At 32.0% G+C, this 18,756-nt stretch overlaps 2 protein-coding genes across 5 annotated transcripts in view; one reads left to right on the top strand and one right to left on the bottom strand.

Moving 5' to 3' along the window:
- The window catches only part of Oct-TyrR (Octopamine-Tyramine receptor), a 287,359-nt gene that overhangs the window by 37,856 nt on the left and 230,747 nt on the right, over window positions 1–18,756 (bottom strand). The gene's annotated exons all lie outside the window — the stretch shown is intronic.
- Window positions 7,835–18,724, top strand: LOC136796379 (uncharacterized). 2 transcript variants are annotated; one of them, XM_067049947.1, is made up of 3 exons: window positions 7,835–7,931; window positions 16,696–17,021; window positions 17,196–18,724. In XM_067049947.1, exons 1-3 carry the CDS (start codon window positions 7,895–7,897, stop codon window positions 18,534–18,536), a joined length of 1,704 nt encoding a protein of 567 aa, XP_066906048.1. In that variant the 5' UTR covers window positions 7,835–7,894; the 3' UTR covers window positions 18,537–18,724. The 2 variants fall into 2 exon arrangements, with proteins under 2 accessions (XP_066906048.1, XP_066906049.1); XM_067049948.1 differs by lacking the exon at window positions 7,835–7,931 and adding an exon at window positions 15,289–15,451.

The raw sequence follows: 18,756 nt of genomic DNA, 5'->3' as shown, positions 1-18,756 counted from the left end.
AAAGTTCGAAAATTTTTAAATATTTGAAAATAAATATTATAATGAGTTTCTTACCAAACGTAAAAAAAAAAAAAAATAAATATTTATGAATATAGCAACCAAGATTAGACCTTGATGGATTATTCCCTTATTTTTAGCAAATTAGATCTATCTAAGAAAAATTTTTTAAATTTATAACTAACCTTTGTATAGTTAGCGAGTGTTCCATTAAACATGTGGTCTTATTTTATATTATAAGATAAACTAAAAAAGAGATTAAATAATTATCAAAATTTCCTAGCATTTCATAGAACATTTGCATTTTCTGAGGATTCGACTCCTAGTACCTTTGTCATCATAAAAAGCCCTTTCATAAAGGTTTTCCTAAAAGAGCAGGAGGTCCATTTGCATAACAGCCAAGAAGGGTGAGAGACATTTTTTCCTCCAGCTCCAGAATAGATGGAGGAAATGAGGGACGTGATGGATAAAGGTACAATATTCCGGAAGGGGTTCTGGGAAACTATGGGCTGCGGATGGGGTAATGGTTCTGGGGGTCTTGTTTTATGTGAAGGTTTCTTGTATGTCTGCATTATTTAACATTCGCCTAGATGTATAATTTTATTTCATAACAACATATTGTTACAGAGACGTATTACTGATGTAAATGTCGATTTATATTCTCGATTAGATCATAATAAAACAAAAACAGTATAAATAAGATAAAATAAATATAATTTTTAGTTTTTCGGGTTAAAAAACTAAACTATAAATTTATTGTAATGTATTTTGAACTCAAAAATAAATAAATTTAGTTTTCTTTTTTTTGTAGCCGTACAAATAAAAACCATATGTATTTGTTTTTTGTTTCATTAGGATCTAATTGGGAATATAAATCGACATTTATAAATATATATGTATCTTCTATCAGCTGTATTCGAAGTTGCTTTGGCTCAGTCTGATTAAGCATAAAAGAAATGAAGATGAAAGCCCATATTTCTAATAAGTTTAATTTCAAAATGCTTGTGGAAACAAAATTGGCGATCCTAGTTAAGTATCAAACGAACATTACACATTTATTCATATAGATAGAGAGAATATGTGATATTTAAAATTTACATCGTTCTTTGTGTAGGTAATTCTATTACCTATTATGTTTTTAATAGATTATATATAAAAACAACGTATACATCTTGAGCTATAAGTGAATAATGTTTAATTTTGTTTATAAATGTATTTATATTGAATAAACACAGGATTTCAATAGCTAAGGACGACACAGATCTTAAAAAAATGTTTATATCGGTTCAGAATTTTCGGAGTCATTACAAAAGAATATTACTATTTTATATAGACAGAGTGAACGGGCGATTTTGAAAATTCGTGATATCTTATTTAATACTAGTACGATTAAGTTTTTTTTTTTCTTTGTTTCGATAATTTCATTACATATCATATTGTCTCAGTATATGAATAAATATATACATTTTGATTTTGATTTCGATAGGGGTATGCACGATCTTTAGTTTAACATGTTAAAGCGTCTTAAATGGAAAAAGTTATAATTAAATGGAGAAATATTCCGTTCTTTTACCATGTTAAAACGATATTACATATTACATCATTGAGAGTCTGTTACTGGATCTACTAAATGGAGAATAACGTCATGCAACAGACCAAAAGATTGGTTCTCCAGTATTAAGGAATAGAAGGTTCTACTGATCTATGAATGTCTTTATTAATTCCTCTTGTATTTAGACCATTTGAACTCCATCTCGGGCTGTGGCCGTTCAAATCACCCACAAAAATAATAGGGTGAGGGAATATATTGTAGATATTTAGAAGATCGTTTGTTTGTATAAGTCGGTCTTGTGGTAAGTATATATTACAAATAGAAAATGTTATTCTGAGGTGTAAGGTTACGGCTACAAGTTGAAGTCAATGTCTATTTTTTTTTATTGAGAAAACCGATTTTTTAACCGCAATGAGGACGCCTCTACATGCATGGTCATAATTCGACCCATCTTTTCGATAAATGTCAAAATCTTTTAACGAAATGTTCTCTCTGGTCTTAAGGTGGTTTCTTGTATATATATAACACATGGGTTCTCATCTTTAATCAATATCTTCAAATCGTTAAAGTGTGTTTTTAAGCCATTACAATTCCATTGTATAAGAGATATTGGGATTGTATTTAAAGGATAAAAAAGTTGAAATCCATTTTCCATTTTGAAGAGAGGTAGATATAATATATAAGCAAGGTATATAAATAATAATAATAATAATAGATAAAAAAAGATTAACTTAATAATAAGCCTTTAATTATTATAATTATCTATTTATCTTGTCTATTTTTAAAATTAGAATAGTTACTTATCTGCTTTTCATAATCCTTTCCCCATCCTTTCCACTATCGTTACGATTATTAAACAAATTGTAATTGCCTAGCTAGATAATATTTCAGATCACACGGAAATGAGTCCCACTGGTGTGGATCAGTACACCATACCAAAGCTATGACTAAAACAACTAGGCCTTACCAAAGCCAACAACCAACGGGCGTTGATGACCAGGCTGTTAAACGCCCTTTCAAAACAAACAACACACCAGTTGAGCTCGTCACGATTTTGTTTGTTGTTGTGTTAGGTTACTTGCTTGTAGTTTGTGTATAAGTATTGTTTAGGATGTTTTTAAATCTACTAAAACAATGGATGACAATGATAATAATGTAATGTAAACTGCGTCTTAACCACTGAGCTACTGGCGGCCCATTTACCTAGTTAAGTGATGATTAAAATAGTTTTTTAAATATGAGAACGAGTTGTACTTATTATAGGGTAGTAGTTTTATGTAAAAAGAACATTAAATGTAATTATTAATTTAATAATAATCGCAAAGCATTGTTTTTTCCCCCCTACGCCATAGGAAGTGGGCTATTACGCCATTTTCTCTCTCGCAGCCCAATACAATTTTATTCGTCCTCTTAGTTGGTCCGCATCTCGCTCAACATCCTCCAGACCAACACACGCCAAAAGATGGTCCCCATCCATGTCCCCCATGTTGCAAAGAGGACATTTCGGGGAATCTACGATGGCAATTCGATGGAGGTGTTTTTGGAGCAGATCATGTCCTGTCACTAGCCGAAAACAGGCCACTCTCTCAGCTCTGCTAAGATTGCCGGGGATTCTTTTTTCCTTATCCAGTAGGCTCTCCAACTTCTTTCCTTCCGCTTGAACTTTGTGTCTAGCACTTGTACTGTCCTTATAATAAGCGCTTATAAGTGAATTCACTGTTCTGTAGGAAAGTGGTAGAACAGGCTGGTTCTCTGCACAACCAAGTTTAGCCAACTTGTCAGCTTGCTCATTACCATCTATGCCAACATGGCCTGGTATCCACTGCAGGGCTATAGCCTTCCTTTCCTTCCGCAAAGCATTGTAATAAGTGTTAAGGAAAATAAACAAAAACACTATAACCAACTTGGTAATAAATAAACAGTATATCAACAAGTAGAATGTATATTTTTAAAAATAAAAGCTACTGATAAAACGATAGTGAATATCTATTATTTCTTCCAAAAATTCCTAGAATAACTTGCACTAATGTTTAATATTCTGAGGTCAAACACGTTTTCTAGAAAATCACAGATCTGTATTTTAGAATAAAGACAAAAGTTATAATGCACATTGAATAAAATTACTTTATAAGTGAAAAAAAGTTATTTAAATATTTTAATAAAAATTAAAGTTTACGATATATATGGATATATAGATTCGACTTTATACTTTCTAAGATAGGAAGCGCTCTAAGTTTTTTTCTAGAGAGCTTTTCTCGTCTAAAGTTTTGGCATTTTCATTCACAGTAACTTTTTATTATCTCTTGTAGCACTTTTACTTCTTTAACAACTTACAGTTGAGAAAGTATGGTAATTGGTCAGAAAAAGTTTTTTTGAGACCTTATTAGATTTACCCGTTTTAGGGTCCCCTGCGTCCAGAAAAGTCAACTTAACATATAGCCAGCTTTATAGGCACTAGCTCACCCCACACACAACCGTTTTATAACATGTCTTTCCATTGTTCAAATGAAAGAAACATGTTTAATTGCTCAACATTCTCTTGATCCTACTCAATGTATGTGATAGTGAGAAGACCATTACGTTATCTTAACCTGGTCCTTTAGTTCAAACCTTATCCAGTTTCACTCCACAATCCACCTCGAAGGTTGAAACGGCATAGGCCAAGAGACTTATTGTAAAAAACAAATGGATAATTGGAGTTATGACAATGGTATGATTCTCCATTTAAGTCGAGTTTCTGCAGCTTTAGCGCACTTACTTAGGGATGCGCTGGGATCTCAAAGAGCCCTGATCTACCCCTCACCCGAATGGGCTAGGGAATCCTCAGGTCGATAGTGTAAATATTGTATATAAGAGTGTAAATGTGACTAGGGATTATTTTTTATTTTATCAAGTTATTGTTATTAATTTTTCTTTTTTTTCTTTTCAAATATGTACATACTTTGATTTTTTTTTACACATACATAGTATGCTAATTTTATTTTTTATTAAAAATACATAGTAAGTTATTTTTTTTTCTTTTAATCTTCTGCTTATATATATTTAGAGAGATATTTTATTTATTTTTAAGTAATTGTTTTTCTTTTATTTTTTTTAAATTTTAATATGAATGTGATCAGATATACCATTACCTATTGCCCAACAAATTGTGGCAGACTATAATATTTATCAATAAATAAAGTTTTGAAATTATAGTATCGATTTTTTAAGAAGAAAAACTCTAATGGAACGATTTCCGTAGGCGCAGAACGAATTACTTTTGTTTTTACTTCAACTAATCAAGATCGAGCAAATGTACTCTGACAAATAGAAAAAAAAAAGACAAAGGGTTATCTTTAGGACAATGTACTGCGTAACAGATGGTGAGTTCTACGTCGCTACAAGATGAAACCATAACAACTTTACGAGTTCTATGATTTTCCGACTTTTATTCCCGATTTTATAAGATGGTGGCACATCACATTCATTGACTCGCTGAAAAACAAACATCGACCCGCTGTTCAGAACTCACACCACCTTCAGCTCCAATACAGTTTGGAGGAACAATCATAAAACGTATGTAACAGAGACATTTATTCAGATTTAGTTTTCTTAATCTTAAGTTTTATCTATAGTTGTAGCTTCTCTATAGTACAAGGAGTTTTATAGAAACTTTGTAAATTTATATACATGTGTATTCTCACATCTTGTTTGATTCAGCTTAAGAGGTTCTGAAAAAAAAAATCCGGTAGATCAATGTTTTAATGCTATTAGGGTCAGAGCAGTAACCATATAATAAAAATCATCCGAAGATCGCCGTAAACATTACCATAGCAATTCCTATGAAGCTAAACTTTTTTATTAGTGTTCCTTTTTTCCACACTTTATAATCCAAGAAATCCAAATGTGGGCCACACCCAGTTTAAAATAAAACAGCAATATCAAAATCACTTCATTTGATTATAAAATAAAAAAGAGATTAGAATCTTTATTTTCGCAAATATATAAATTTTATGCTGTAGATCAGATGCCCATTCAGGAATTATAATGACATCTTTATTACCGTATCATTTTTATATTTATTTTCACAACTTTTTTCGGTTACTAATTTATAAGCTTATTAGTCATAAAGTGAAAATTGATTGCTTTCGAGCCAATAATAGACTCATTTCCATAAAATTTTAAATTTATAAGCCATTACTTATCTCCTTTTATGCATATCTAAATTTATTTTTTTTTATGTTTTAATAGCCGCAATTGTATAAATGAAGCTATTCCTTATCTTTAGTCGATCATCATTAACTATGACTTGGCAATATAGAGCTTAATGGAATTCAGTTTGCCTTGTCACTGTACGAAAGCAATAACAGAAAACATTTCCTGTTATTGACAGTAGTTGAATTGGTTGCTATCTTAACCCCAAGTTTCCTTATCGTTTGAGCATTTTCCAGTTTGATACTCATGGAAGCTCTGATTGGACATATTTCGATAGAAGGTAGTGATATTTAATTCTTTAACTTAATTAATATGTATAAAATATGAACAAACCTTGCTATTCATCAAGTTTCGTTTTGGTTGAACATGACAGCTTAGTAAGCACACGTAGACATCACCGCCACCCGATATAAAAATAAAAGTACTGGACAACCAAAGGAAGGTGACCGAAGAGTATCCGACAAAACATTTTCAGTAATTTTGACTTCTCAGTGAGAGTTTTGGGACGATGATAAAACAAAAAAAAAAAAAAAGTCAATAGTTATAGAACCGTTAATAATTAGATGAAATTTTTAGAATATCAACTATTCCATATTTTGTGCTAGTACAAAGTTTCGTTATAATTTCTCTTATTCATGTACTATTGCATCCCCATATTTGTCATTTTTATTAATTTACATTTTGAGTTATTATCATCTATACACATATACTTAAAAAGTTTTTATATAACTTCATTATTTAAATTAATATCTTTCACCAGTCAAATATAAGAATAAAATAGTACATGAATTTGGAAAAAAAATTTCGAAACCTTGTGCAAGCACAAAATATAGCATGGTCGGTATTCTAATTAAAAGTTTTCTTTACCTCAACTATTTAAAAAAAAAAAAATAATCAACTTCCTCAGAAAGAAAACTCCCCTATTACATAACTAATAATTCTTAGGGTTGGACTGACCTAATCAACTGACTAAAATTGGTTTCGCACGAGGGAAAATACCGTGGCTTTAATTTGCTTTTTATAAATTAATCGGTTCATGAATAATATTTTAATATTTCTAGTTTTTTAACTAATATTAACTAAAATAGTTATATAAAATTGTATTTTTATAGTCAAATCGTGTGTAAACGTTCACAAACAAACCCACGTATACTTATTATACCAAAAAATAAATAATTTTAAAATAAGTAATTCCCATTACAAAGCCAATATTTAATTTTTTATTATTTTTTAAATAAATTATTTTGATTTATATCTATCCCAATAAGTCACCGAGATATATAGTAGATATGCTATATAGATATGGTAAATATGCTAATGTAATAAGTCGCCATTTTGGAGCAAGCTGAACGTAATGTCGAGTTCTGAGAATATCAGGATATTCTGCAGGTAGCGCTCTGACTTGGGTACCAAATCTAAAAGAAAGATACCTGTAGTCTCTGAAAAATCCTTTATATACTTAGATGGACTGTTTTTTTTTTGTTTGTTTTTTTCAATTTGATTTTTAGATTCTGCGTATTTTGAAAGATAAAACCTCAAATTTAATTTTTTTATTTTAGGTTACAAAGGTTCCTTGTTTAAAACAAAAAAACCCAAATATAATTGGTAAATGTGACGGCTTTAATTTAGAGTTATTTTAGTTCTTTTATTTTTTCGTAACTTTTCACACTATAATTAGCAATTTTGAATTTCTTTTTAATAACTTGCATCTAAATAAAAAAACAAACCTGAATATAATAAAAATTACTTTTTTAACCTGCTTTTTTCTTCTGAAATGTTGAACTTCGACCTTTACGTGGTTTCTCAGTTCTGCAGACATGTTCTATTAATTCTGAAGGAAATTGAGATTCCATCTATGAGTGCATTGTTAATAAAAAATAGATGAGCATTAGAGATAAGGATATCAGATATGGCCGGTACAATAATTGAGTAAAGTTGCGAATTTCGTCGGGAATAGTGATACCGGTGGCACGAAAACATTTTAAAAGTGGAATAAATAATAAGCTATGAGACAGGCACGGAATCTGATTGATTGCGAACATAAAATAAACAAAATACTGGCTTTATTCGATCGGTAGTAGCAGTTTAGAGCGGACTACGGTTCTTTGTGCAAGGACTTATATTACATCGGAGTTATGATTGATCAACTTCATGGAAGTAAAAAATATAAACAGCATTATAAACTTAGGTATTATAGCTATTCAGTTTAAACTTTTTAAAAATAATTCGTCATTCTAGCATTTTCGTAATGCCTTTTTTTTGAGGATTTGTGTTATTTCTAGATACAAAATGATTACAGAACGTCCACTGTAACACATTGTATTAGGATACGTTGACAGTTATTGCGTCATAAATAAGGCAGTTTGTTAGTGATTTAAAAAACACAGTTTTAGTTTATTTTCACAAAAGATTATATATTTTTCAAGAAAAACGCTAATTAAAATATTTAATTATTTCTTGATTTTGTCAATATTTTCCATTTTTGCAAGTACTTGAACAATAAAAACCAATTTTATATGCTTTCACAACACATAAAGTCTATAAACTTCATATAATAGCAATGATATGTAATTTTAATTTTTTATTTATTTTTATATTCCATTATTACCAGATCGGTCCTGGCTCGACTTACGCGGTTGTTACAGTTTGTAAGTTATTTTTTAACCGTTGATAAGGAGGGGGTATAGTCTCGTGCAAGAGGCACTCTTAACTCATGAACTATGATGATTAAAATTATTAAAGATTAATTAAAAAAATAATAATAATCCAGAGAAAATAACTAACAAAAACAATTCATTGAATAAATAAAAAAAAAAGTAATTTGGGCTGAAAAATAATTATAGAAGGAGAAAAGATAAAAATAAAGTACAATAATGATAATAATAAAAATAAATCAATAAAGAGTTTATAACAGGGTGTCTTGAATCAGACAGGGCTTCAGTCTTCTCGATCTAGTTAGATTGCTTAAGTTGTATGACGATGTTCCTTTAACTGTTGGTAGATTAATGTGGAATTTCGTAAACCGTTGATGTAATAATCTATCGGTTCCAATTGCAGTTAACTATGCAATGGCCTGTTTCGTACTACCAGAGGAAATCAACTGCGATTTTGGGTTTTTGAATTGCCTGTTTCGCACTCACCAGAAAGAATCCACAGTGATTTTTTTTTCAACGTATATCTACATTTAAGATTTGTACAATTCTTAGTTAAAATAACAGTTATATTTTATTATTTTTTGTGGTTGATCCTAATTAATTATAAATAATATATGATCTAATTTATGAATTATAAATTAAAATTAACAATCGATTGTATAAATTTGCTTTTTAAAACTGACTAAAGTAAAAATTTGTAATTGAAACCTTATGGATTTTAAAGTTTTACCATTCAAGCATAAAGAAAGAGGTTCAGGCTCGGAAAGACTAAAAACAATCACTAAAAAAAAAATGAACTATACATAATTTAAATGAGGGCAAGTAAAAGTACAAAAACTTTCATTAAAATTTTTCTTCTACAAGAACATTCTTTTCTCCTTTATCCATCAATACTTTTTAACTAATAGAACGATATTTCATTTGCTTAAACTTTTCGCATCCCTCAGGCTGTCTCAATTAGGTGTGAACTCGTGAAGTTTTATGAAAAAATGGTTTAGTAACTTAGAAGAACTGAGAAGTAATTACGGGAGTCGACGACAATGGTAGAATGATTTAAAAATAAAAAGTTGTCGATTGAAATGTTGAAGATAAAAACCATCGCTTTCTTCTTTTACACTAGTTTAGATAGTTGACAGAGTAAAATCTTGGGACTATAAAAGCAGTAAAACTTGTAAATTACCTTGGTTAAAACCAAGAAAACTTTTTTCATCTTACTAAAATACTTTCGAAAGTTTCGTTTGTAGATGATCTCATTGCCAGTATAATTAAATTTTCTTTTATATATTAATAAAGTTCAATGAAAAATTGCAGTGTAGGTTGATTATTAGAAGTTTTAGTTTGTGTTATTAATGGAAAAAAAGAAATAAATCTATCTATCTCTTTTCAAATAGGAATACGTTGAACTTTTAAAGGAATAATAAAGAATGTGTTTAGACTTAATTGGAATTTTTTTATTTTTATTTTATTTAAATGAAAGTATTTATGACAGTTAAATAGAACCAATATTCGATTAAGAATTTTAAGAAAATTAAAAAGGTCTAAGGTTAGCACAAGTAACTGATAAACATTCTTCTTTAAAAATTGCCGAATTAATGACATGTACTGTCTTTCATATTTTCTTTCCATAAATAAATAGAGTTTGGTTTAATTGGAATATCAAATATTTAAAAAAAAAAAATGGTGCGGTGCCCGTATTACACAACATTCACTTAACATAAAAATTCGTATTTTAGGGTTTCTGAATGTGAAAATTGAAAATTCCTACCAGGAAAACAACTCATTCCAAATACATGCAGTTCATATGAATGCGATAGGAACAGATCGGGTTGTCTCGGCTTTTTCTGATTCGAACTCCTGTCTCTGATTTTCCTTTTTTTCTTGTTTAATTATTTATCATCGCAGTGGATGCTCCTTAGTTTGTAAGAAATAGCCAATTGCATCGGGGATCACAAATGGAGTCAATAAAGGATTAGATCAAAACAACGGTTCATGAAGTTCCACTCCTAGTTGCCGTCAGTTAAAGTAGAGGTTAAGTAGGAGCAGTGACCTACAACCTGGTTAACCCAACCTTGACCCGAAAACTGAAGCCCAGGCTGCTGCAGGACATTCTGTTATAAATTCTATATTTATTAATTCTATTATTTAAACTACTTCTATTATACTTATTATTTTTTTTCTTCTCTCGTCTTTTTTTTTTTTTTTTTTTTTCAAATTGACTTTTTTTTTTTTTTACCATTGGAAGATAATTGTTTGGTTCATTAGGTCTACAAATGTCGTTATTTTTTGTTATTGATTTTACTTTTCTCTTTAGAAGCATTATTTTTATCTTATTTTATTTTAATTATAACATTGTATATAGTCAGGGGTGTCTTTTGTACGAAACTATACTCCCCCATAATCAATTACAAATGCAATACTGTGTTTCCGTTAACATTTTTTTCCCTTACTATGTACGCCATATATAAGTAAGAGAAAGTAAAAGAGTTATTAATTAGACTAATTGTTGGGGCGAGGGGCTTTTCTTAAATGAAACCAACTTACCTCTTCCCCATAAGAAAAATGTTCGCTGGTTCGGTGAGATAGTAAAAAAAAAATAAAACGGAGGACCTGCAAAGATTGTAAACACAAAAATAATAAAGAAAAAAATAGAGAATAAAAAAAACCCTTCTAAACTGGTATACAAATTTAATAAAATTAAAATATAAAACAAAAATAAAAAAAAAAACTGTTGCTGTTGTTATAAAAAAATAAAGACGTGTAACGAAATAAAATAAAATATCTTGATATATACATATAAACAAATTGCTTCTCTTTATACTAAAGTTAATTAGAATGACTCAATAACGATAAAAATGCTGCATGGCTTGATGAAGGAAAAAAATCACTCACAGTAGTGGTATGCGCATACCGCTCCAGTCCGAAACATCCGCCGTCTTCAAACGTCGATTGGTGGGTGAGGGTCCTGAGTTGCACCCCAGAAAACTTTACGTGGTGAGCCGGTGGGTGTCTCTCAATATAACTTCTTGGCTCCAGGCAGCGGACTGTAGACTGTAGACTCCCTTATCGGTCCCTGTATACAGGCCGTAATCCCATTGCAGCCTGCAATGTTGTTGTATGTGCCGAACTGCAGCGATGTATCTCTATTATACTCGCATCATAACAAACTTCCTTATTTAACTATATTTACGTTATAAATTCTAACGTAATTTTAATTACAAAATAAAAGTGAATCGTTATTAAAAAAGGCAATTAACTTATAATTAACAAAAAATAAAAAACCAGTTGGAAGTAAATAAAATTAAATTAACGAAAAGAAAAATGTACTTTTGGGCTTTAACACTAATAATAAAAGACATTTTCTTTATTATGTCAATACTATTATTTATATTATCGAGTTCCATTCATATTTTATGGTAGAGGAACAATATTTGTTTAAATAAGAATGCCAGAAATTAAAAAATCATTATTTGAAAAGCTTGTAAAAAGTACTCGGGACGATGAGCAATGACAAAAGACCCTGTGACAGATCTTGCCGGAGCCGGAGCTCTCACAGCCAGATAGTTGTTATTGCCCCTAAGCAAGGACTGTGGTAATTACTGCTCCGTCCCCTGGAGGTTTCCTTTGATCTCTTCCATCTCAGGTTTCCCTCGGGACAGTTACATTTTTCCTCCCAGAGGAATGTTATCCAGGAGAGGCCCCTTACCCACAGTAGAGAGTTGAGACAATGCCGAGGACTATCCTAAAGGCTATCCCGAACCATACAATGGCCCGGGGGTTCTAATCATCCTTTCCACTTAAGGAGCTTTGGCCCTTTTAGATTGGCCGTTCAGGTGCTTAGTGCACTCATTTGAGGTTAGAAGTGGTAAAATAAATCGTTCTGTAATAAAACATGAGAATAATAATTTGTATTGACAGGGACAAGAGGAAATAAATTTTGGAATTTATAACTCTAATAATTAAAGTTCCTCCTATGCTTGATTTCAGAATTCTTTGTGTTAATATATTTTGTGTGCATGTAACAATAAATCCATTTTACGTGTTATTAGAGGTGGTTTCTGCTGATTGTAAAATCAAGTGATAAGACACCCTTACTAGGAATTATATCTAATATTGAACTAGCTCCGTCCACCCATGCTGCAAATTTTTTTTTTAATAACTTTATTGAAATTTACAACTGTATATTACATAATACATTTAGTAAATATGGTCTTAGTTAAAATGGAGTGTAACAGGCGTGTTTTTAAAGGATTTTAAGAAGGATTTTGGATTGTAAGGATTGAATACTAGAGGAATCCGAAGGTTTAGTGGAGCCCCAAAGCTCAACTCCATATGTCCGGATTGGCTTACAGTCATGTAGATCAGTCTTTTGTAATGTGTTGGAAGTTTAGAACGTTTGTCTAGTAAGTGCTGTAATAGTCGAAATCGACGTGCAGTTTCCTGTCTTTTCAGTCTTGTGTGAAGATTCCAGGTTAATGGTTTGTCCAAATGTAGTCCAAGGTAGCGAATCTGTTCGACAGGGGTAAGAGTAACATTATTAAATGAAACTGTAGGGCAGTCGGTAGGTTTACGACAAAGGGTAAAGGTGATTTGATGGGATTTGTTGGAATTTATCTCAATCCTCCAATTACGACACCATTCTTCGAGGGTTGTGAAATGGAATTAGAGAGTTTAGGATACAGTTAATGGGTTATTATTAACTGCAAGCACACATATGTCATCGGGATACGTGGTGAGGATAGTGTTAGGACTGGTTGGAATGTCAGCTGTATAGTCGGTGAAGAGGATGGGACCAAGGATACTACCTTTCCCATGCTACAGATGAGTCAATTCAGCATGTGACTTCGGGCTACTTAGCTTTAGTATGTAAATAATACTAACAAAGACATAACTGAGTAGCGAAATCATCTATCACGCTACAGCTGATAAATATCAACCAATTAACGATTGATGAGGAGAAGAGTGATGTTAAAGTGAGCTGGGATGAAACAATTATAACTTTTTAAAGTTATTTTTCAGATAATTTCTGACATACGGAAGGGATGGGGTTATTCTAGATGTAACTAGCATATTATAACCAGAGTGAGAAGATCGAGTTTTCGTAGGACCACTACTTTTACCTACCCCTTTACTTTTACCCATCCCGACGAATTGAACCGACGTCGTTGCAAAGGTTATGCCTCAACTTCCACATCTACAACGGCTTCGAGACAATGATTACTGACCATCATATTCCACATTATAGTCTAAACATATTATTCATCGACATAAGGGGAGAGCCGTGAAAATTGTTTAATAATTTAAGTCGGTCACCAGACAAAAAAGTTAAAAACCGTCTTAAATAATAATTTATAGAATCTTTTGTTCAAATGTAAGTCCTAAATCTCTAACTCTATGTGAGAGTGCAATGCATTAATACATGCCGTTAAACACTAGTTAGATTTGACTTTGACATATATGGCAACACTATCCATTGGCTACACTTTAATGACAGTTCTATTCTACAAGGTCTCGAGACCATCTTCTTCTGAGACACCACGATGAATAATTACTCGGATACACTCATGCTTACAAAAAGTATGTTGCTTAATTTACCTTCTAACAGTCATATTGATTATAGGGGGATGGATTCAGATCAATCATGATAAAAGTTGGTGCGTTTTTATACTTTCTCAAGATACTGCTCTTTCTTTACGACTTATTAGAGATATAAGGTGCTGTATCTTTAGAGTTAGTAGATAATGCTGCTAGTATGTTTATTTAATTCATGAGTATTGATATCTTGTACTTCCAAAATAAAATAAATAAATAAAGGTTTTTATGTTAATGATTAATGAGTTGTCATAGATAGTAAGAGATGGTCTGAAGAAACATCTATTCTCAACGATTTATTAATGATTTAATGATATTGTTTTATTTAATTATAGTTATAAGTGTTGAATCAGCCTATTACAATCTTGGACTTGTTTTAAATCATTATTAATTCTTTAATTGAACAGTTTTATTAATATTTTATTGTTTTTTTTTCTCCAAAATTATAATTATTTTATATGATTCGCAATTTATATAAATAGGTTTCATTGATAATAGTTATTCACAGTTTTATATTTCACTCATTTCTTAAAATGTTTTTATTTCTGTACCTCAAGTTCAACAACTTTCTGTAACCTTCTTAAACCTATCCTCTGAAATTAGAATCAGTTTTTTCCCTAGAACCTCTTACATCTGAAATGTATCCCTACAATGCTTCTGATTTAAGTTTTCGTATCCTTATTGTATTTTTTCAGGCAGAGTTCTCAGTTTTCATCTTAACCGTCAAAATTTATCACACAAAAATAAACAATTAAAATTTTTTTGTGAATATATAAAATATATTATTTTTAAGATATAAAATAACGTTTTGAAATGCACCAGTGGCGTGTCAAAAAGGAAGATGGGAAACTATTAAAATAAAAAAAAATTAAATAAATAAGTAATTCTATAAGAAAATGTTGAAGAAAAGTGACCGCTAAATCACTTACGATGAAGTGAGTTGAAGAGGGTCAGTCTTACCACTTCTAGTCACATCTATCAGCCACCATCCTCGCACCGCCTTCAGCTATTAAAGAATAGTTTGCATTTTTGGTGTAAAAATAATTATTTTATAGGTACATTATTCAAAATAAAAGTATATTCTTATCGCTCAGCGGTTGGCTAATTAGTTAGCTCAGAAAACATGAATGCCCCGCTGTCAAAATGCTAGTAGAGATAGAAATGTTACTTTAATTAATTAAAATCGACGGCTTTGTAGTAAGAAATCAATAAACTGTTTGAGGTTTTGTTGTAGATACCATAAATCAGAGTTTTGGATACGGCTGACAGGGAAGGATTTATTGGAGGGAATGGCTGATCCTATCACACCTCTGTGGCTGGCGCACCTTCTAATTGGATAGCCCCTCCATAACACAAGATTGGAGGAATATCAGTCGGCGATTGGATTTGTAGGCTATGTCCCACCAACTTTCCTAATTGAAGTACGCTAATCAAAGAGTATACGGCTACTCTCAGTTGAAATTCAGTTAGTACTAACTAAACTGCTTTCTAATTCGATCTCAAGTGTAACTCTGCTTTGGTTTATGCTTGCCTGCAGGATTTCGTCATTATCCTTCATGCTAAATAAGCCAAAAACCAATTTTCTGCTGCTAGTTCATTGTTCATGTAACGGTTTCTTGCCTTTGGAGTCATTAATTAAAGCTTGTATAATTTATTTCCATAACTGACTAAGATAGAGGGAAAGAAAAAAAAATACATATTTTCAATCGCTTTTAAATATCTCTTGTTCTTATTGAGACAAGAAAAAATCTTTTTCAGGTGCCGCTGCTGTTCCTTATGCCTTGAGACAGACAATCAAATGATTATCAATCTCGTTTTTTAAAAGGAGTGGATGTAAATGGGCCGTTTTTAGTCGGGGGAGTTGAAGCGTTATCTTAGCAACCTCATAATAGCAGCGGTTCATATACGGCTGGGGTCGACTCCTTCACAGCAGGGTTGGTGATCCTACGGGATGAAAACTTGACGCTCCTACTTTGTTGGCATAGGTCGGTTACCTGTGTGGGTATATTTAAAGAAATGATCAGGCAGATAGTAAGCTACTGGGTCATATTCAATGATGATGCTTGATTATAAGATTCGAGCATCAGGAAAAATATCAATATAAATGCATAGTCTAATTACATAAAGTAATGTAAATTTCTTGCCAGACAATCCCAAGAACTCAGGATATGGACAGATGATGTGGCCATTATTAATACTCAAATTTATTTTACATCTTCGTAGTATTGCTATTTCATTTTTTTGGTATTGGTCTTAGAAAGTAGTGGCTGTAACCAATTGGATTACAGGATTTAAATAATCGGAAAAGTTAAGATTACATTTTGAAGGATATGAATTTCGGTTCTATTCATTTAATTCCATTTTTTCCACGATTTGAGTTAAATATTATACAAATCCGTAGGGGCAATTCACAAGAAAATAGAAATATCAAATATTTAAAAAAGACATGAAGAAAAAAGGATCTTGCAAAACTATTAATTAAGAGGTATTAAGAAACTTTTTTTGTAAGACGAGCAGTTTTATAGGTTAGGTTGGCGTTGAATCGTTTCAAAACACTTGTTTATCATTTCCTCAAAAGTGAGATAAACTTTCAATTATAGTTAATTATATCATAAGTTTACTTTTTTAAATTAAAACATGTAAAACTATGATTTGTTTTTTTTTCATTGTGTTTAACTTATACTTTTTTTGCTCCATTAACTCTGACAGGCCTACAACCAGCTCCAAGCTGCTTGGACTCCTTACTCCCGCAGGGCCACGTACACATCGGCAAAGTGGACTGCCCTCTGGTACAGCTGGGTAGACCAGTCAGCATATCCAACTCCTGCGTCATGGGACCTGTCGAGTCACCAGTAGCCTACCTATTCATGGTCATCAGCCTCCAAGAACTGTCACAGCTTTTGGCGAATGCTTCTTGCAACCACGAAAAATGGAATCCATCAGTGTGGACGGTGGTGATGTTCTGTGGAATCACTGAACCACATCTAGAGACTCAACTCGCCATTGATGTTTTCACGCGTTTATGGCAGTATACAGTAAATATTATATCCAAATTATTGATTATTAGGTCCTTAATTATTATGTCTGTATTGATAAATTGGATGCTTACATTTATAGCATTAGTAAAACCTTGAATTAATATATTACAATATATAAAGTTCAAATATAGTAATATTTCTTAAATACTGATTAGTTTTCTATGTTCCTAGGTTTATAACTCCGCTTTGTTCATCGAAATAAATAACTCCGTCTATAGAGCAGACCCCTTTGCAGAATCCAACAAGTGTGGGAAGGAAGTGAAACAAGTTTGTATTTCAAATTGCAGTTATTATCACTATCCTGGAAGGAATAAATTTCCAGACTGCGAATTCCACGTCTCTGCTAGGGAAAGCTTCCCATTCAGTTATCTCAAGGGTGAAAGGTACATCGGCTCAGATGTAAATTTTGCTTTGCTTCTAGCTTCTACTAGTGGCCTCAGAATCAGTTGGTCATCCAGACCCAGCCCCCAGGAGTCGACGAGTGGCAAAGAAGCTCATGCCTACTATGAAAACGTATCTCGTAACGAGATCGACCTGGCAATCGGTGGCCCCGTTCTCGCCTTCAATTATTTCTTTCGAGTAACTTACGGATTTTCTCATAGCACACAACTTCTCCAGTTTTATGTAGCTGATTGCCAGGAACTTATAGGGTGGAAACTTTTGGTAGGAATGTTTTCGGTATCTTTGTGGTCTGTGATTTTGTTTACTATCAGCGTTAGCGTCAGTGCACTGGCAGTCTTTGGACCAAAAAGTATTATCACCTATTTCTTCATAGTATTTGGCATTATCCTGGAAAAACCAACAAGATTACCTGTGGGAAGATTGAGGATTATTTTAATGTGTATCGTCCTACCGTTCTATTGTATAAGTTTTACGTATACAACATACTTGCATAGTTTTACCATGAACCCACCCAAAGTCTGCGAAATCAATTCCGTCGATGATATAATCAAGAAAAACGTTACAGTAATGGTTTCAGGAACAAATGACTTAATAACTAGAAAGGTCAGGACTACCCTTGTAAGAAAAGCTTTAGCGAACACCGTATTTAGTCCTGGGCTGGAAGAGAGCGCACAGCTATTAGATCAGAGGAAGAACTTCGTATTACTTGAACGGGATTTGGCGATGGAGTTTCTCATCAATAAGAAAGGGTATAGAATACACAGCATACCGTACACGGTAACTACACTCCGGATAGGCCTTGTATTTTCCAAAGGAAGTGTTTTCGGTAAGCGAATCCATACGGTAATCGTGAGGTGTGTCGAGTCAGGACTCTGTGATTTGTGGATCAGAAAAATCCTCGGCAGAAATCGTAGGGATAGTCCAAAATTAACCAACAGACCCATTAATATCGGAGATTTTAAATCAGCATTTACTATCCTCTGTATCGGTATCTTTGTGGCCACCGTTGCATTCGCGATGGAAATTTTAATTTATAATGTCAAGAATAGGAGATTTAACAATTTCAAGCTATGCCCATTGACTATATTATCTAGAAATAAAAATTATTAGTTGTAATAAAAAGTAAAACAAAAGCTCCTGTTTTCAGATTCACAAAAAGAACATCACATTGAACCGTTTATTCTTTTAGGAGAGCATTACGCAAGACAGATTAGGCTTGACTAATACAAACTAATTATCAAATTATGTTCTTTAATAGTCTAGTCAATTAGACACTCAACTATAACATATATAGGCAACCTCCCATGTCTTTTTTTTTTTTTTTTTTTTT

This window comes from Halyomorpha halys, unplaced genomic scaffold, assembly GCF_000696795.3.
Source record: "Halyomorpha halys isolate HHAL.00 unplaced genomic scaffold, Hhal_1.1 Scaffold390.1, whole genome shotgun sequence".
Lineage (NCBI taxonomy): Eukaryota > Metazoa > Arthropoda > Insecta > Hemiptera > Pentatomidae > Halyomorpha > Halyomorpha halys.
This window is presented reverse-complemented; position numbering and strand designations above follow the sequence as displayed.

Bases quoted from the DNA above. Each gene is read 5' to 3' on its own strand.
- LOC136796379 (XM_067049947.1), top strand. From the start codon at position 7,895: ATGGAAGTAAAAAATATAAACAGCATTATAAACTTAG. The intron at 7,932-16,695 runs GTATTATAGCTA...TAACTCTGACAG, and splicing joins AAACAGCATTATAAACTTAG to GCCTACAACCAGCTCCAAGC. The intron at 17,022-17,195 runs GTAAATATTATA...CTATGTTCCTAG, and splicing joins CGCGTTTATGGCAGTATACA to GTTTATAACTCCGCTTTGTT.